The sequence below is a fragment of the Perognathus longimembris genome, chromosome 4, assembly GCF_023159225.1.
Source record: "Perognathus longimembris pacificus isolate PPM17 chromosome 4, ASM2315922v1, whole genome shotgun sequence".
NCBI classification, from domain to species: domain Eukaryota; kingdom Metazoa; phylum Chordata; class Mammalia; order Rodentia; family Heteromyidae; genus Perognathus; species Perognathus longimembris.
The window spans coordinates 93,609,265-93,630,070 of NC_063164.1; the positions used below are offsets into that span (position 1 = coordinate 93,609,265).

General features: G+C 46.5%; 1 protein-coding gene across 1 annotated transcript; it reads right to left on the reverse strand.

Annotated features, from left to right (window-relative positions):
• Nucleotides 1-7,053: 7,053 nt before the first annotated feature.
• Amer3 (APC membrane recruitment protein 3) lies at nt 7,054-9,339 on the reverse strand. Its single transcript, XM_048345768.1, has one exon. The coding sequence runs from the start codon at nt 9,337-9,339 to the stop codon at nt 7,054-7,056; it is 2,286 nt and encodes a 761-aa protein (XP_048201725.1).
• Between the last annotated feature and the right edge of the window lie 11,467 nt (nt 9,340-20,806).

Consider the following 20,806-nt stretch of genomic DNA (forward strand, 5'->3'; position numbering starts at 1 on the left):
CTTATGTAGGACTGTTGAAATCTTCATTTGTAGTAGTATATATGCCTAATTCTTGCTTGACATATTTTGAGGTCTATGTCAGATGCTTACCTTGTAAGGATTGTTGCATCTTATTGGAGTGTTAACTCCTTTATGCTCATGCAATGGTCATTTGTATCCCTTAGGAATAAAAGCAGCTTTGTCTAAAATCAATATGTGATTTTACTATTCTTGTGTCTAGTGTTAGCAAGCATATTTCTTTCTCTGTATTTTCCTTTCAATCTGACTGGGTTATTGTGTTAAAAGTTTTCTTACAGACAGCAAGTAAATGAGTCTTCACATTTTAATCCAGTTCTATGATCTCTTTTATTTGATATTCACATTTAAAATCATTGTTGAAACTAAAACTAGCTCCTTATATATCACCCTGCATCAGAATCAATTCCAAATGATCAAAGACCTCAAGGTAAAATCAGATACCCTGAAAACATTGCAGGAAGGTATAGGAGAAACACCTGGGCTCATTGGCACAGGAAAAATATTTCTTAATAAAGGCCCAGAAACACAACAAATCAAAGAAAGGTTGGACAAATGGGATTGCATCCGACTGCAGAGCTTCTGTATGGCAAAGGACATGCCTTGCAAGACAAATAGAAAGCCCACAGATTAGAAGAGCTTCACCAGCCATACAACAGACAAAGGCCTCACATCTAAAATATATGTACAACTCAAAAAATTAAATTCCTCCCAAACAAATCCTCAAAGAACCAACTTCCCCCTCAACAAATGGGCTAAAGACCTAAAAAAGACTTCTCTGAAGACGAAATGAGAATGGCCAAGAGATACATGAAGAAGTGCTTAATATCACTGGCCATTAAAAAAATGAAAATCACCCCAGTAAGAATGTCTATTATCAAGAAAACTAATAATAACAAGTTCTGGAGGGGATGTGGCCAAAAGGGAACCCTATTACACTGTTGGTGGGAGTGTAAACTTGTTCAACCACTCTGGAAATCAGCATGGAGATTCCTCAAAAGGCTAAACATAGATCTCCCCTATGACCCAGCAGCACCACTTTTGGGCATCTACCCAAAAGATTACAAGCAAGACCACACCAAAGCCACCAGCACAACTATGTTCATTGCAGCATAATTTGTCATCGTTAAAATATGGAACCAACCCAGATGCTCCTCAGTAGATGAGTGGATCAAGAAAATGTGGTACATATACACAAGGGAATTCTATGCTTCTATCAGAAAGAATAACATTGCCCCATTCATAAGGAAATGGGAGGACTTGGAAAAAAATCATACTAAGTGAAGTGAGCCAGACCCAAAGAAACATGGACTCTATGGTCTCCCTCATTGGGAATAATTAGTACACATCTAGGGTAATCCTAGCAGATCAATCAATGAATAGATAAATAGATACATAGATACATAGATAGATACACAGATACATAGATAGATGTAGTGTATGGGATGGTCTGGTGGTATTCCCTGAGCTTCCAAGATCTGTGGCTTGTTGTCTTAGTTTTCATTTTGGTAGATTCAGTCATTATTTTCTCAATAGTTTTTATGCTATCCTCCTTTGTAGCTGCTTCTGGCATCTGGATTTGTGCATGAATGATACATCCTCTCATCTGTCTCAGTTCCAGGATATTAGTCCTCTCCTCCATCCAGATAATTTTCTCTTTTCATTTCTGTTTTGTTCATTTCAATTACCTCTCTTAAGACTCACTGATTTTTTTTTACTATTGTAAATATACATAACAAAATTTACCATTGTAGCCATTTTAAAATGTACAATTCATGGCCTTGAGTGCTCAAACCATTACCAAAATACATTCTAGAACTTTTCTCTTCTTCTGTGTGCCCATACTCAGGCTTGTACTCTTGCTTAGCTTTTTTTATTCAAGGCTGATGCTATACCACTTGAGCAACACCTCCACTTCTGGCTTTTTGCAGTTTAATTGAAAATAGCAGTCTCTTGGATTTATCTGCCTTAACTGTCTTCAAATCTTGATCCTCAGATCTTAGCTTTCTGAGTAGCTATGTTTATAGGTGTTAGCCATTAGTGTCTGACTTTCAGAATTTTTCATCACTTCAAATTAAAACTCTGAACTTATTAAAAATAATATACCATCCCTGGGTCATTTCACTTAATATTATGTTTTCAAGGTTCATCTATGCTGCAGCTTATGCCAGAATCTCATCCCACTTTAAGGCTGAATCATATTCCATTGTATATTTTGCTGTTGTTTGTTCACTTTTTGTTGTGAGTCTCACTATGGAGCCCAAATTGACTGGCCTGGAACTCAACATGTAATCCAAGTTTACTTCAAATATTTGACATTCCTATCTCTGGAGTGCTGGGATTATAGGTGGTCCTCCAGTTCTGGTCTGTTTTGTTTGCTTTTCTTTAGATGAACCAGGAAGGCTGGGGAGGACTGTAGTGGGATAAAGTCCCTTCCTTCTGCTCACTGGGTAGCTCACCCCCTGCAATGACTGCCTCTGTTAAGGAGGAGGTCAGAGGGCTTCACATTGGCCATCTCCTAGTGCCCCTACCAGGGCCATGTGGCCCTCACCCTCAGCCCTTGGAGTGGCTCTGGGGCTTCTCTTTATTGACTAGTTTTATGACTCTAGCCTCCCACTCAGCCTATAACAATTTGTCAAAATCTCTAGTCAACTGTTCTTTCCAGTTCTTGGCATCTCTAGACTTTGGTTCCAGTTCATGGCTCCTGGTGACCATATTTCTGGACACATGCCACTCCTCTAGCTTCCAAAGTGGCCATGTTCCCTTGTCAGTTCTCTACTGCACCAAGGAAAGCCACTGGTTTTCAGTTTGTTCAGATTTTTCTTCTTGAGAGGTAGGATGATGACTTCCAAGGCATTTTTGTGTGTGTGTGTGTGATAATGGAAAGCAACTGCTCTCTTCCAATGATGCAAGGGGCGTGTTCTTGTGAATGTAGGTACAGGTATGAGCAGGCCCAAGGTAGCTGGGAAGCAAGGCAGGGCCATGGAATCCAGAGGCACTTTTCAACAACAAACATTCATCTTTTCAGCATGAAGGGAAGCTTTGCTTTTAGAAATGTGAAGAGGATTTTCACAGTGAGTACTTAAGAGAATAAGTGGGGAATCATTTGAATGTCCACAGACTAAGAAGTATTTCATTTCTACCTCCTGAAACTGCCTGTGCTTCTTCAAAGACAGCTCTGTGCCAAAGAGGACCAGCTGGATCAGTGAAATGGGTGAAGTTCATGTGTGTTCATGCTGTGCGCTTGGAAGGACACTGGGAACACACATCAGAATTTGAGAAGAGGGGCTGCTAAGGGCATATTTGAGTTGCTTGTAATGTTGCTTAGTTTTGTAACAACAGGAAAGAAAAAAAGGTGGAAATTTGAGTTTTGAGGTTTTCCCTTCTGTACTGTTTGGCTTTCTATTCTACATACTTATTCCTATTACAGAAAGTAAAATAGGAAATCAGAAAAGATGAGAAATACTTCCTGGTACAGTCTTCAGTCTCTTCTTCCTCCTTCTTCCCTGTCCTGGCCTTCAATCCTCTTTCTCACTGCTTCTTATACTCTTCTATCACCTACTTCAATCCACCTCCACCCTTATTCATCTAAACCCCTCACCAGCCCCTCTCAACGAACACCTGGCCTCACTCAAGTTTTCTAGCCTCCTGGCTCACCCCAGTGCTGTGTGACCATGGTTGAGTCACTTAGGCTCTGTGGAATGGCTGACCCTAGCTCTTAAGGTTTTATTTCACAGAAGGTAAAATTCCACAGCTGCTGGCTCATGTCTTGTAATCCTAGCTTCTCAAGAGGCTGAAGTCTGAGGATTTTGGTTTGAGACACTCAGGACAGAAAAATCTATGAGATTCTAACCCCCAATGAACCACTTAGAAGTTGAAAATTGAGCTGTGACGCAAGCGAGAGAGCTCTAATCTTGAATAAAAAAAGCTCAGGGACAATGCCCATTTCAAGCCCCAGGACACATACACACACACACACACACACACACACACACACACACACACACACACACACACTCCACAGCCATATGTGAGGAAATGGTTAGAAATGAGCAAAGTTATAGCAATACAGATGAAGCCAGGCCTCTTCCACTCCCAGCGCTTGGCCAGGCTCCTCAGTTGGCCCTGACGTTTCTTCTCACTGTGTCACCCTGAGGATTACTGAGCTGGCCAGGCTGGCACTGCCTGGAACCATCTCATGGGAAGGCAGCTTTGAGGTTCTGAGGTTTGGGCAGCAGACACAGAAACCCTATGAAAACTCACACCACCCTCCATTCTCCACCCACCTAGGACTCCACCTAAACTCTGAATGGTAATCTCGGGGTGCTGAGATTGTTTAAAGTGCCCCCACATGTCAAGTTACAATTCTGCTCAAGAAGGCATGGCTCTGGGTGCTTAGTTCCACTGCCCTGCTAGGTCACTGAAGACCTCCAACCGTACCTCCAAGTTCAAGGTGCCCTTCGGTCCTTGCTGCTGATACCATGCCCTCCTGTCTGGGTTTGCATTTTTATTTGGCTGTACTGGGAATTGACTTCAGGACCTCAAGCTTGTGCTATACCACTTAAGCTGTGTCATGCCTCCAGCACTCTTTGCCTCCAATTCCCCATCTCCCCTTTTGCATCAGTTCTTTTCAAGGTAGAGTCTCTGTTTACACTTGGGCCAGCCTGGGCTGTGGTCTTCATGTTTAAACTTCCTCCACATCTATGTTGCTGGGGACAAATACATTCCATTGTGCCCAGATATTGTGCCCCCCCCATACTCCACATAGCTGGAATAACACGCACATGCCATTGCTTCCAGCCATTGGTTAAGACTCACAAATGTTTATATGTAGGATGGTGTACAGACATGATTTCCTCATCTACATCTCTCATGTAGCTAGGACATGAACTGGTTGGTGCTTGCACTTTACTTCTAAGCTGGCTTGGTTCTCCAAAATCTCGAGCATCCCAAGTCACGGTAAGGAAACACTGCCCTCGCCATTGGGATGTCTGCTTTTCAAGCAAGCTTGGGTTTAAACTTCAACTACATTTTCTCCAGACACAAGGCTCATAGTCAACAAGAAATCAGAAAACACACTTGACACTTAAACATTTCATTCTTTCAACAAGTATTTACTGAGCACATACTCGGACAAGAACAGTACAAATCCATAGGGCTGTGAATAAAGGAAGGGTGACTTGCCCCTGGACGCTCAGCCTCTTTACAGGAAACACATGACTAAGACTTGCAGGTGCTCTGGCACCTGTGCTCAGAGGGGCATCTGCTGTGAGAACTCAGCCAGAAGTTCCAGAGCCTGTGGCAGAGCAAGGCCTCTGGAGCCAAGAATGGGATTCGAGAGAGCCCTGCAAACTTCACACTACCTGTGTGGGGCATGGGCAGTTCACATCAGCATTCTCTAACTCAAGTTTCTGGGTTACATTAATTTGGTCAGGAGTTGGATAGCCTGATGGGAGTGTAGCCTTCCAGCATGGACAAGCTGGGTGATTTAACCCTGGAGGAGATGTCAGTGTGTCTGCACAGGAGGCAGACCTAAGCTTCTTTGTCTAGATCTGGACAGGCCCACTCATGACCCTTTAAAACTCACAGCATACAGCCAGCACCCTGCAGATATTAGCAAGCTGTTTTGCTCTGGAGGAACATTTGAGAGTATTTGAGAGCATTTCTAGCCTGAAGTCAAATGTCAGACTCCTAGAATAGGCACCAAGCCTCTACCACCTTTTGGGACTGCAATTCTTGTCTTTAGTTCCTCTCCTGTCTCTTCCAGCTGTCAAAGCTAGTGTACTTTCCTTCCTTCCCCATGGAAACTTGGCATGGAATGACTTTGCTACCCCATTCTCCCTAGAAATGAACTTCAAAGCTGTCTGCAACATCCTGTCCTTCAGTTCTGTGATGTTTGGGGTGAGGTAGATTTCAATCTTAGGGAAAGGGATGAGTCTTTCACTCCCATACCTGCTGGCCTGAGGCTGAGCCAGAAACCACACCTACCCTTCCCGGAGACACTAGCCACTGTCTCTTCTCTTGATTCTGAATGTTCTGGTGTTAGGTGTATGCTGTTGTGGCTTGGGGCAGGGCAGCCCTTTTCAAAGGGGGAATTTTCTAGAAAAGGAGATGAGGATGCTGACAATGTGGAGGAAACAGGTTCAAGGACTTTGCTTCTCCAAGGCAGAATGGGAAGAATGGTGTACATTTTCTTCCTGAAGAGTATTTTTCCATTCAGAGGTGTAAGACGGTACATGTTGAGGGGAATCATTATTTGTACAGGCAGATCTGTGGCAGATAATCCAGAATTGTCTGCCAACAAAGGTCAACAGGGTCTGGCCAGGGTTGGATAGCCACACATGATGCTGGTTGATTCAAGGTTGTTGCTGAGGTGAGGCTGGTTCTGCTTCCCATGCCTGGTATGTTGTGGCATCCTGTCTGGGACAGAGAGTAAGCTGCTGGGATAGGAGTGGTGGGCTCTGCTCTGTCAGCTTCATCTGCCTTCCACCTCTGAGCCCCAGGCCTCACCTTTACCACACATCCCAAGAAGACACACTGGCCGCTTCAACCTCCATGTCAATGTGGACCATTCCCTTCCCATCAGCTTGAAGCCTGAACTCCTCTCTGACACATTGCATGAAGGGCAGCTTGGTGCTTGCTTGGCCTTGGACTCAGGCTTCCACATGGGAAGGCCCTACCGTTCTGCTTGTCTGAGCCTTGTCCCCTTCCTCCCTAACACAGTCCTCACAAAAGGTACGGATTTGAGTCCTAGCTTCTCCTGCTTTAGCCATAAAGATGCAGCTCTGGTGAGAGTGAGCCTGTCCTTTAGGTGGGAATTGGCCATGGCTGGCCTGTAGGCCCACACTTCTGGCTGTCCCTCTTGGGCTGAGGCTGTAGTGGCATTTTGGGGAAGTCACAGAGAAGCCTCGCTACTGCTAGCTGTCCAAAGCGAGGCCCAGAATTTCTGGAGGAAAGCCCCAGGGGCTTCACTGAGCTGCAGGGGCTGAGAGAGGCTTGGCATGCAGCTGACCCCTGTGTCCTCCCTGCTCCATAGACCTAGGGCTGAGCTCTAGTGGCTGGCTCCCCATTGAGGAAAAGAGCTTGGGTGTCCATCCCAGAGGGCTCCAACCTCAGCTGGCTCAGCTCAAGGAAAAGGTCTGGATATCTCTGATCCTGTTGGCTGGCCAAGGAGGGCAGGCCACAAGTATTAGCTCCCTGTTTCTGCTGCAGAATGTCAGGGCCACAGTCCTGAGGCTGCCTGAAGAGCCCATCACCCATGTCCTGCCTCAGAGGCTGACCCACTAGAAAGGCCTGCAGGTCTGACACATGCTCCACACAGCCTGCTAGTGTACACCCTGCATCTGGAGTGCTTCCTCCATGATCTGGCCACTGCAGGTCCTCAGGACGTCTCGGGTTCTCAGATGGCCCAGGCTCCTTTTGAGAGCTGGGCCAGGCTTGAGGGCTTTGCACTTTGCTTTCACTGGAAATACTTGTGGAGACTGCAGACACCTCAGAAGAGAATAAGCCATTAGTGCAGCCTTGCATCTCTCCCTCTAGAGACAGGTCCTTTGATACCCTCCCCATTGGAATCTCTCTGCCTCCCATCTTGCCAGGGCGTGCCCATGGCTCCTGTCTGTTAGGTGCTGAGCAGACGGTGGCCCTACATGAATCTGAAGCCTGATCCTTACTGCTCTCTCGCTTCTCTGATATTCCTTTGAAGGCCCTGTGGGGGCCTGGTGGGGGTATGGCCTCTCCTGGAGGAGGGGCAGGTGGGGTGCGGCGGAGCCAGTTGACAATGCCCATGGTGATGGAGAGTTCAGTGTCACAGAGCTTCATCAGGCACTCCTTGCCCCTCCAGGAGCTCTGCAGGAAGCTCTGGCTGAGCAGGTCAGGGCCTGGGGCAGGGGCCAAGTTCTCCTCAGCCCCCACATGGAAGCTGCACATGGACAATGGTGTGCCCACAGCTGGCCCAGACAGGCTCTCAGACACACACAGGTCATCATCTAGGCTGGGACCCACAGGGCCGTCGCTGGGGTCAGAGAAGAGCTCATAGAGAGCATCCCCACTGTAGCTGTCCCTGGGAAAGACAGCTGCCAGTGTGCCTGAGCTCGGGCTCTCCTTCTTGTCCTCCTCAAGGCCAGGTGAAAAGGAGTCATAGTAGCCCTCGTCGCTTGTGGACACAGATTCCGGCTGCTCACTTTTGGGTGTGCCTGTGTCTATGGAACTGGCTTTGGAGTCAGTGGGAGGACCCCTGTAGGGAAACAGGGGGAGCTCAGCCAGCGCAGCCACATCTGGCTTAGGCTGTTCCGTATTCATCCCTTGAGGACCTACCAGCCATGAGCCCAGCAGAGCACGCTGCTGCCGCCTCACCGAGTGATTCACACTATTCCAAAACTTGGTGAAGTCTGACACTTCATTCTGGGCAGGGGTTGCCAGCTGCTCCACACTGCCGTGGAAGGGGCCCCGGGGAGTCTTGCTCTCCGGGGCCTGGGATGCCCAGGCTGAGCTCTCAGCAGGGCTTTCACTCAGCTCCAGGGATGGCACCGAACTTTCATCTGCAAAGATCTCTCCACAGCCTGTGAGTGAGTCAAAGCTTTTGAGTGAGGCCACATCCTCACACAAGGCACCACAGAGGTCAAAGGGCGAGTCAGGAAGAAGTTCACTGTCAGACAGGTCCTGGCACAGAGTGTCTAATCCCAGACCTTCACCCAGGGAGAGGAAGGCTTTGCCTTGCTGCCCTGTAGCATCTGATGAGACCCCCGGAGAGAACAGGCTCTTTTTGGCAGTCAGTGAAACCAGGTCCTCTGTCTTGCTTCTGCGGATGTGGAATAGATTCCGGAAGCACTTCTTGGGTCGCTTCAAGGAAATCCTCTTTCTTGGGATACTCTTGGCCACAGCTGGCACAAAAGGCATCTGGGGCACAAAGTGGCGGTAGTCAATCATGCGCTGGCCACTAGGGGACCCTGAGAAGCTCATGCTGCCCACCAGCTGTCTTGTGCTAGTGCTAGTGGCTGCCTTCCCAGCCTCAGGAACACTCTCGTGAGTCTTGCTCTTTCTTACCAATTTGAAGGTGGTTCCACAGAGGGCCACAGGACTGTCCTCAGAGCCAGGCTGTGCCTCCTTGCTTGGGCATCTGGTATACCCTTGGGTGCTGGGACTAGCCTGGGAGCTCTTCTCACTGAACGGCCTCTGCTGTCCTCCCAGAGAGATGGACCAGGAATCTGCATCCTCTCTGGCTAGAGCAGCAGCTACCAGGTCTGAAGGTTTTTCATGGGAAATGTGCAAGGGAAGGTTTGTGGAAAAGCTGGATTTAATGAAAGTCTTTCCTCTCTTCAGCTCCATGATGTTAGTGCTCTGACCACTGTAGGAGAAAGTAGGAGACACTTAGTATCCAAGATTGGAAGACTGGCCCCAGAAGATGTTTACTGACTGCATTTCATGTGGTTCCTTTTCCACCCAGTGTTCTCCATGGAGGCGCTGCTCTGCCTTCTTTTTTCATTTTCATCACTGAGCTAGAACCCAGGACCTTACACATACTGGACAAGTGACCTCCCCTTGAGCTGTACACTGACAGAGTCCACTGCTGTTTATGGACAATGGATGCCCAGAACAGTTAAACTACATGCCTAAAGGCACACCGTGAAAACCATCACTAGAGCCAATTGGGTCATGGCAACGGCTGCACCCATGAACTCTTAGCTTGCTCAGGCTTGTCTCAGCTCATCTTCCCAGTACAAAGGCTCATTATCAACAGCACTTCAGCTCAAACTTACCATATTCTTAGGAGGGACATGTCATGATCTTTTCAAGTGCATAGAGGAGAGGACACCATTAAATAAGCTATTCCCTTCATCTAGTAAGGGACCCAGATGAAAGGGAACCCCATACCTACCTGCCTCCCAAGCCTGAGGCAGATGCCCATCCATGGTGGCTAGGGTGAGGGGTGGGGTGGTAATATACAAGACCAAGGATCTACTGAGAGAGGCAAGACTCAATCTACATAGAGGCTTTCAGGCAAAAGGCACCATGTATGCAGAATTTAAGAGCAGAGAAGAATGAGGCAGCAAAGGTATGGCATAGAAACGGGGAGAACATCCTGATGAGTGGAAGCAGAGGCATTATAGAGGCTGACATCTGGATAGAGGATAAAAAAAACTGAGCAGAGACAACTGGAAAGAGGCAGTCCAAATGTGCTGAGGATGGGGTATAAGGTGGATGCCACTATAAAGGAAAAGTTATGGGATCTATCAAAGAAAGAAACAACCAGGATTTGGCAACTGCATGAAGAAAGAGAACGGGGCAGAGAGTGTAGGGTGCTGAAGGACTGAATTCATACCAAGAGAGTAGGAAACAGCAAATGAGTAAAGCTAAGGAAATGAGGGGCAGAAGCTAAGGGAGACAGAAGGGCCTGCACAGGGGGTATATTCAGGGAGAGAAGCAGAGGTCCATTTTCAAACATGCTGCCCGTGGATTAGTTTGGAGACTCCAAGAGCCCAGCAAGAGGAAAAAAAGTGAAAGAGCACAATAGAACCTCCTGGTTTTTCCTATTGCCTGAAACAGAAGTGCTATTTGCTTGTCACTGCCTCCTTGTTCCCTTCCCTAGGTAATAAGTAGCCCGAAAGTCTACCTCAGTCAGTATATCCAGAGATAGACAAAGAAGAGGTGGTGTAGAGTTCCTCTGACTCCTTGGGAGCACTGCCTGGTGGTAAGCCCTTGGATGCACTCTCTCCACCTCCCAGCCTGAAGGGGGATTGCAAAAGGCAGGAAGCCAGTGGCCTTGTCAGCTTAAGTAACTTTTAGACCCAGCCCCAAGGTTGCCTTGAAGCTTCTGCCAGGTAACTGACAGCTGCAAGTGGGCAGAATCAAGGACAGTTCCTGAAATGCTTCTGCAGGAATATCCACATGGGTGGAACTGGGTTGCCTCACAGCCCTAAATTGGCAAAGCTGGCACTGGAGGGGTCATGGGACAAGCTTACTGGCTTTCACCTGCTCCCACTTGTGGGTAGTGCACTTGGGACTTTTGGCTAGAGACTAAAAGAAGAAGCAGGCATCAGGCCCAGGAGAGCTGAAGAACCCGGGTCCCATTTCAGTGGCAGCTCAGCTCTTGGTTGTGGCACTCTGAATAAAGAGCAGTACCTCTGGCTGCCATGTTGGCTTTTCTGCTGCTTAGCAGATGGCATGTTCAAAATCTTTCTCCACCTTTTACCTGCCCATCCCATTTCCACTTGACATGTTCTGTTGCACCTTGACAAGACTTTGCTGGATATACCATAGTGCTCAGTAACTAGATTCTGGTCACACTTGAGTCTTGGTCACACCTAACTCAACAGGCAGAAAACTTGGCCTATAACTTTATAAGGGAAGTACTACTATAATCTCTGCTTTATAAACAATAAATTCAGTTTGGAAAAAGTCAACTATTACCCAGGTTGTTAGGTGGTAAGTGACAGAATTGGGATCTTAATATTGCATACTATGAAACAACAGTATCCTTCCTCCCCCCCCCCCCACCCCCGGCTATTCTTTTGCAGCCCAGGCTAGCCTAGAACTCTCAAATCTTTCCTCAGCTTCCTGAATCCTGGGATTACAGTGTGTGTCACCAAGTCTATCTCAAATTTTCTTTTGTGATAAAACAAAAACTAGAATAATAAATAATACAGAATTTTGGAAAACGATGAAATTGAAGGTATTAAAAAATTTTAGTGGTATTTGTTTTGAGTTCATATTTTTCACTTTATCATTTTTATGTTTTGAAAGGATATTTTGGGTTCTCTCCTCTCAGAAATAACCTCAACAATGCTACAATGATGATTATTTCAATTGGTTCAGACTTTGCAGCTTTAACACTTCAAATGGTTTGCCAGAATTCCCCGTAAATAAAACTACTTGTTTCCTGGTTCTCAAGGTAAACCAATGTAAACACAAGAATAGTTGAAACTTGCAAAATGATCCTTCAAAATATCTGTCATTAATAAAAACAACCCTGAGATACAACCTCACTCCAGTTAGAATGGCCTATACTCTGAACTCAGGCAACAACAAATGCTGGAGGGGTGCAGGGAAAGAGGAACCCTTCTCCATTGTTGGTGGGAGTGCAAATTAGTACAACCACTTTGGAGAACAGTATGGAGGTTCCTCAAAAAGCTCAACATAGACATACCCTATGACCCAGCCATACCACTCCTAGGCATCTATCTTGAACAACAGGCCTCAAGATATCAAAAAGACATCTGCACTTCCATGTTTATCGCTGCACAATTCCAATAGCCAAAATATGGAAACAACCCAGATGCCCCTCCACAGATGAATGAATCCAAAAAATATGGTACTTATACACAATGGAATACTACATAGCGATTAGAAATGGTGAAATATTAGTATTCGCAGGGAAATGGTCAGAACTTGAACAAATAATGTTGAGCGAGACAAGCCTAGAACACAGAAAACAAAGGGGCATGATCTCCTTGATATATGACTGTTAAGGTGGGGGTAAGGGGAGACAGTAGAGACCAGGTCTGCGAAACCAAAAACTTCTTGTCAAATGGTATTTCTCTCAGGTTTGGTTCAGTGACCCTATATTATGTAACTAAAACCAAACAACTACTCAACATATAAAGGTCAAAAATAGACCTCTCAGTGGATCACAATAGCTCAAAAGCTATGTATGTATGTTCATATAAGACAAGGATAAGCAAACTCTATTATTGACATTACATTTAAAGTTCTAAGTGAATTTCCTTTGGCGTAGGCCACATAGATACTGTATATGTTTTTGGTACCCTGTGTATTGTATATATGTCTATCTGATCTAGGGAAGGGAAAGAAAAACAGGGTGTAAGATATCACAAGAAATGTACACACTGCCCTATTATGTAACTGTACCCCTTTTGCACAACACCATGTCAAAAAAATTTAATTAATAAAAAAGGAAGAAAACAACCCTAAAAAAGAAAATATCTGTTATTGATAAATTATTGGAGTCTGTCAATGCTATTAACTGACCTACTTCTGAGTTTCTTTAGTACCCTGCACAATGACAGGACAAGTATTGAGGCACAGGGCAATAAACTGAGGACACCGAGACCAAGACAAGCACATACACTCCAGTCCATGTCCACTGTAGGAAATTTCCACATGAAAACATTGTATTGAGCCTGTCTTTAGAAATGTGTGCTCCACACATTGCGTGAGTGACAGCTCTAAGTGGGCAGACGGTCTGCCGTTTGGCTGGAGGCAGGATGAGCAATTGCCTCCCACAACAGTTCTCAGGGGCACATTGGAATTTGTGTAGACAGCCAGATGCTGGCACTGCTGCTGCCTGGGAGCAGAGACCAAATGCGTTTAGGTTCTCAGTTGCAAATGTCCTCACTGTAATTTTGTGGCTGAAGGCACGTCGGTGGAAAGTCAGCATGTAAAATGACAGGTTCACTCTACCATGTGCTGCAACTCTCTTCCCTCAAAAGAAAAGAGATGCCCTTCTTTTGGTGGACAGTATGCAGAAGCCACTACTTGTTCGTTCTGGCACTTAATCTTACCTCCAAGCAAGACAGACAATTCTTTAAGTCCCAAGACTTCAACCACAGTAGACTGTGAGCTATGCTTATTTAAATTAGTAATTTGTGTGTTTGAGATAGCTTGGCCATATATGTAACATATTTCCTAAATAAATACTGGCTCTGAGGTTTTAATTCTATGAACCAGTTTATATGCACCAGATGGGTCTCAGTGAGACCCAATCCTTACTAGGCTACGTCTCTCATCTCTAATATGAACTTATAACTTCCATGACAACAGGGATCACATGTTGTATTTAATTAATTCTGTTTCGGAGATGTGATACTTTACACAAAGCCTAAAATATATCAGAAGACAATCAAGCAAGAGATGTGAGAAGCATATTCCAGGCAGCAGCATCACCCCATAAAAAGGCCCTATGAGCATAAAGAATGATAAGGAATTTGAAAGTGATAGCTATAGTGACAAGAGCAGTAAACCAGCTGGAGGAAGCCAAGAGACTGGCCACTCAACATCTATCCTGGAGGTTTTGGAGGGCCTTGGACATTTGTCCTCTGAGCCATAAGGAGCCACAATGAAGAGCAAGTGTCATGGTCAATGTTTGGCTCTCACAGGTGACTGACTAGCTGCCAGTGAAAGTTGAAACCTGGGGCAAGAGAGGCGGTAAGGAACTGGGTTAGGAACCACACCAGAGGCCAGTGAAGAAAAGGTCGTCTGTGTCTGACACCACACACACACACACACACACACACACACACACACACACACACACACATACATACACACACACACAGAGAGAGAGAGAGAGAGATGAATTTATTGCAAATTGAGAACATGAATGTATTCTGCTGGCCATTTATCTACATGATGACTAACATTATTTAATTCAGCTGTCTAGGATTTCCTTTTCCCTTTAAGATAGTAATGCCTGGTGGCTCACACCTGTAATCCTAGATACTGAAGGCTGAGAACTGAGGATCAAGGTTCAAAGCCACCCCAGGTAGGAAAGTCATGAGAATCTTAGCTCCTATTAATCATCAAAAGGCCAGAAGTGAAGCAGTGGCTCAAATGGTAGAGTGTTAGCTTTGAGCAAAATAGCTAAGCAACAGTGCCCAGGTCCTGAGTTCAAGCCCCAGTAATGACAAGAAAAAAAGAGAAAAAAGAAAGTAAGTGTAATCCTTCCTCTCTCTCCCCTTAGAGCGTGAAAATTATTTTTATGGAGAAAAATTTAAAAACCTTGGACTAACGTGTATATACTCAGATGTGTTGAGATAAGTGTTGGACTAAGATGTTTAATGTTTGCTATGCCTCCCCCTTACTTAGCTCCCAATATCCAGGAAAGCCTTAGCAGTGATATGGGGGGGGGGGCATAGAAAAGGCAGGTGTGGGGGAGAAGCCCCAGTGAGGGACTGATGGAGATTGGAGTGAGGTGAGGCTTTGAGCAGTGGATTGTCTCTGAAACAGACTGGGTAATCAATTGGGTGGGTGGAGTGCAGACCATTGTGAAATGGAAAAGCTCCTGTGTCTGCAGTGGGAGTGAGGTGCAGAGAAAGCAAAATAGAATCTTTTCTGAAGGCATCACCAAGCCCCCCACCCCCACGTTTGGAAGACAAAGAGCCTTTTGGGGAGCAAAGGTGCTGGATCCTGGCTGGGTCTCTTCTGAGGGGCCCCTGGGCACTCCTCAACTGCTGAGTGGGGAGATGGGCCTTCACAACCCCTAGGCGCCTTCACAACCCCAGCACCACCCAGTCCCTAGCTCAGCCCTAACGGGTCGCCGCCCTCAAACCTCAGGCTCCTGCCATCAGCACCAGGGCACCGCGGTGTGGAGGGGTGTCCACCCACCGGGATCTGCGCGCTCCCCCATGCTCTCCAGCCAACGTATAACCGCTCCCTCCCGCCCTCCTGCATCCACATCAGTGGATCGGGGACCAGCGCGTCCTCTCAGGGTGTGGGTGACTTACCGCAAGGGCCTCGGAGTGTGGAAGGGCGCGGCCGTGACAGAGACCCGCGCGGGCGCGAGCAGGAGCCACGAGGTCAGCACCACGGTCAGCTCCAGGCGCCGCTGGGCCCGGGGCGGCTGGGCGGGGAACGCACGCTCCCGTTGCTGCTCGGGGCTCCGCGGCTGCGCCTCGGCGGGGCCGAGCTTCCCGGCGACGGCAGAGGCGGGGCCAGGCAGAGGCCAGCGGGCGCTGGCGACTCACGCGGCGGCGAGGAAGGCGATGCGCGGCCTGGGGAGCTGCTCCAGGGGGCTCCGCCTCAGTGCAGCCGCCGTCACGATCGCCCGCGGCTAGCTTTGTGCTTCTCACCCGGCCGTGCTGCGTCTCTGCGCCGCACAGGCCTCGGGTTCGCTTTCCCCGGGCCCTGTCGCCTGCTCTCCCCGCCTGGGTCCGCAGTGCGCCCCCAATGCGTCCCCAACAAGTGTGGGTGCCCCACTCCTCCGTTGTGCAGATCGCTGGGACCAGCCGACCCCACCTCTCCCCAGGGGCTAAGTCATGCCAGCCTCGCTACACCGTCCGGTCCCTGGGTCGGAGCAGGCTCCGGAGAAAGGGTGTAACCGGTTAGCCAGGCATGGCACGCGGTTCCGAGCCTTCTTTACGTGCCTATACTATTAATAGTAATGAAAAGGCAGCGCCCACAGAGCGCTCCATGCGTGAGGTCTGCTGCCTGCCGCAGTCCTGGGGGAGGGAGGGGAAAACGCGGTGAGGACCCCTCCTCTCAGGGGAAGGGGGAACGCCGTGGGGACCCCTCCTCTCAGGGGAGGGGAAGAACGCGGTAGGGACCCCTCCTCTAGGAGCTGCAGACAAGGGCCCATTGGCTGGTTGCGTTGCCTGGCCAGGGAGTGGCGGTGTGGGGGTTGTAGTGGGGGAAGACGGTGCAGTCTAGGTGTTGGTGTGGGGGTTTTTGTGGGGGAAGGTGGAGCAGTCTAGGTCTTGGTGAGGGGGTCAGCGTGGGGGAAGGCCTTGCAATCTTGGTGTTGGTGAGGGGGTTGGCGTGGGGGAAGGCGGTGCAGTCTAGGTGTTGATGAGGGAGTTGGCTTTGGAGGAAGGCGGAGTAGTCTTGGTGTTGGTGGGGGGGTTGTCGTGGGGGAAGGCAGTGCAGTCTAGCTATTGGTGAGGGGGTTTGCGTGGGGGAAGGCAGTGTACTCTTGTTGGTGAGGAGGTTGGGGTGGGGGAATGCAGAGCAGTCATGGTGTTGTGAGGCTTGGCGTGGGGGAAGGCGGTGCAGTGTAGGTGTTAGTGAGGGAGTTGGAGTGAGGGGAAGGCAGTGTAGTTTTGGTGTTGGGATTGTCATGGGGGAATGCAGAGCAGTCTACGTCTTGGTGAGGGGGTCAGCGTGGGGGAAAGCCTTGCAATCTTGGTGTTGGTGAGGGGGTTGGCTTGGGGAAAGGCAGAGCAGTCTTGGTGTTGGTGAGGGAGTTGGCGTGGGGGAAGGTGGAGCAGTCTAGGTGTTGGTGAGGGGGTTGGCTTGGGGGAAAGTGGTGCAGTCTAGCTATTGGTGAGGGGGTTTGCGTGGGGGAAGGCAGTGTACTCTTTTTGGTGAGGAGGTTGGGGTGGGGGAGTGCAGTGCAGTCTAGGCGTTGGTGCGGGTAAGGGAAGGCGGAGCAGTCTTGGTGCTGGTGACAGGCTAATTTTGACAGAGAGCCAGACAGAGGCAGACAGACTCAGAGGGAAGGGACTGGAAGTCCTTGTTTAAGACTTGTGGGAGGCCCAAAGGAGGTCAGGGCTCCTGAGTTGGGCAAGAGCCTTTCCTTGCCTTGGGTTGGAGTGCTCCCTCCCTCTTCTTGTGCCCCCAAACAATCCCCAGCACATCGTTTCCCTTTGGTTGTACTGCTCTGTTTTATTACAACCCACTAGAGTCCACAGGGACTCAAACACCTCCAGCCAGGAGGACTCCTAGTTTTGAGTTAGCTACATTCTACCATTTCCTATGGTCGAATCTTCTACCGAATGAGTCAATGTTTCTCCTTTTCTCCCTGTCTCTGCCTCTCTCCCTTTTCTCCCATTTTCCCTCTCTCCCTCATACACACATTCTCCCCTCCTCTCCCGCCCTCCCTCTGGTGGTGGTGGTACAGTGCTGATCTCTTCTGGCAATCTGTAGACACTCAGGTTCCTGCATAATCAGTTCTCTCCTAGACAGAAGCAAAGGTGGATGGATGATCTCGCATCTAGGTCACACTCCTAGGAATCAAGGATAGGGATGGCTTCCTCACTACGCACCTACAGTGAAGAAACAACCATCATTTATTATGGTTTCCCTTCCTTTGCATTTTTCTTTCTTTTTAAAAATTTTATTGTAAAGGTGATGAATAGGGGGTTAAAGTTACAAAAATAAGGCAATGAGTACATTTCTTTATGACCATTGTTACCCCCTCCCTCATTTTCTCCACTTATCACTCCCCACTCCCACTCCCATCATTGTAAAGTTTATTTCCAACATAGTGGGTATAGTGAGTACCATTGTTATATTAGTTCATCCTTTGTCCTGCTGTTTCTGTGATTCCCTTTCCCTTCCATGGATCAAATAAGCTTATATACAAGACACAGGATACAGAAAACTAAAACAGAAGAAAGAAAATAGAAATAGCTGCATGCAGGAACATAATAAGAACCTCTTGTTTCCAATTCTTGGAGTTCATGTTTATATGCTTCATTCTATATAGTCATATGCGCTTAGTGATTGGTCTATTGTGATCCCCTGCTAAGAATATCATAGACATTGTAGTTATTACAAATGAGGGAAACCATGCAACCTATATTGCTTTGGGCCTGGCTTACCTCACTTAAATTTTTTCCAAGTCTTATTCCTTCTAAATGGGACAATGTCATTCTTTCTGATATCATTCCTTTGCATTTAAGAGCTTCCTTTCCTTTCTCTTCCTTTCTCTTCCTTTCTTTTCCTGTGTGATGGTCCTTGGAACTTGAAGTTCCTAGAGCCTGGGTGGTGTCTCTGAACATTTTTGCTCAAGGCTAGTGTTCTACCACTTGAGCCATAGCTCTACTTCTGGCTTTTTGTTGATTAATTGGAGATAAGAATCTCACAGACTTTTGTGACAGAGCTGGCTTTGAATCACAGTCCTCAGATCTCAGACTCCTGAGTAGGTAGGATTACAGGTATGAGCCATCAATGCCAGGCTGTATTTCTTATAAAATAATGATGGGGATAATTAAGTATGGATTCACCTTTTTCCAATAAGTGATTACAGCTCTTTTTCTTTTGCTCACATCATCATGTATTAGCCAATGAGAGCTATCCTAAGCCATCTGTTTTGTCCTTTCATAGAATTTTAAAACATTCACTTGGGCATTTTTAGCAAGAAAAATATATATTTAAAAAAGAAAGAAAATATATATTTAAATTATTTTTTCCCAAACATGTGGATCAGATCTTTTCTGAGGACCCCTCTCTGAAAAGAGCTTTCCAATTTCCCAGTTCAGGTATTATGAAATGGTTTTCCTGAAACAATTTCTAATATAAATTTACTTTTGAAAGATACTGACTTTGATTTCTTGTGTGTATTTCAATTGGAACTGCATCCTTTATCTTTCCTGGTACTGGCTCTGCTGTCCTTGCAAATGGGGATTCACTTAGACACTGACAAAATTTAAGGTTTAGAGTACCCCATTTGCATGGGCTCTATTTAAAGAAATATAAACCTTTTACTTAATTATATTTTATAACATTGGTTAAATTTTGCACTGCGATGATGGATTCCACAACCATTCATAGTTTCCACCAGAAATGCTGTGTTGGTCACTTCCTTCTTTGGATGTCTGAGCGACCAATAAATAAAAAATTGTTTAACTTTTCTATGTGTATGTACAAGTCCCAGGGCTTGAACTCAGGGCCTGGGCCTTGTCTCTAAACTTCCTGCCCCCCTCTCCCAGGGCTAACACTCTACCACTTGAGCTACAGCTCCACTTCTAGCTTTTTGGTAGTTTACTGGAGATAATGGGCTTTCCTGCCCAGGCTGGCTTTGAACAGTGATCCTCAAAGCTCAGCCTCCTGAGTAGTTACGATTAAGGAGTGAGCACTCAGACCAGTGCCCAGCAAAACTTTTAGGCTTCACTAAAGCTGAACTTTTTTTCCTCTAGATTTATTTTACTACTTCCCTTCACTTTTAAAGACATTTTTGACATAAATTTTTATATTTTTATAATTTTATTTTTATTATCTTTAGTTGTACAAAGAAATTTCAATTCAATGTCAATTTACTAATACGGTATAACTTGATCAATAACTATGTATTTTTAGAAAAAAACAAAAAGGGAACTCCTCACCATCTATCTTGCTCTTGGAACAGCAACAGTCTTCAGGTACATTAACTTTTGCGAGTCCTTTCCCAGAATAATTTTAATTGAACTGTATTTTTAACCCATAACTATAGTTACTGTAGATTTTATCATGACCATCTGTTTACAGCTTTGTTTTCTTCTTTCTGCCCAACTGTGTCTTGAAAGCAGTGGACACTCAACAAACTGTGCTTCACAAGTAAATGAAGACACACTTTCCACTGCCCACAGAAGATTTGTGCATGCTATCTATGGACCCTGCTGCTCAAAGAGGAGGCATATGGATTCCCTGGTCCCTGGTCCTGGAGGTCCAGCAGATTCTGACTGTTCTGAATCATGCTTCCACATTTTATGACAGAAGTTACTGAAGCAGTACCACTTCCTGAGGTCATTTCAGATTTCTTTTTAATACTGGAACTTTCCATTTAAATTATTTTCATAAGGAAGGTGGCTTAAACTGTTTGCTCCACTATTTCTCCAAGATGAACGAATTCATTCTCTCACTTCAGAGTCCCTTCCCACACCATCAGCTCTCAAGAGAACCTCTGAAGTATCAGGCTCAATGTAAGTGAGCTGCACTCACATTGCATCCAGTGACGGGCATGTGCCTGTTTCCATCATTGGCATACTCAGGCCTTTAGTCAGGCTTATTAGAACATTTCAGGATGGGCTCAGCTGAGCTACAAGAATACAATAGATCACCTGTCACCTGTGGTCTAGCAGGGCTGTAAAGAATTGTAGCCCCTCCCTACAAGATGTCAGGGTGAAGATAAACATTGTGTGCCTAGTCTTCAGGAAAAGTGGGCAGGAGTTAGAAGAACAACAGAGCTGCACGACTTTCCCTCAAGTATAGACATGTCTTCAGTGGCTGATCTTGAACTATATGAATTGAATTTGTTATATTTATTTATTATGTGAAAGTATTATTATTGCCATCATTATTATTATTATTATTATTATTATTGGTGTGTGTGTATAAGCACATGTGTCAGTGAGTACTGGTT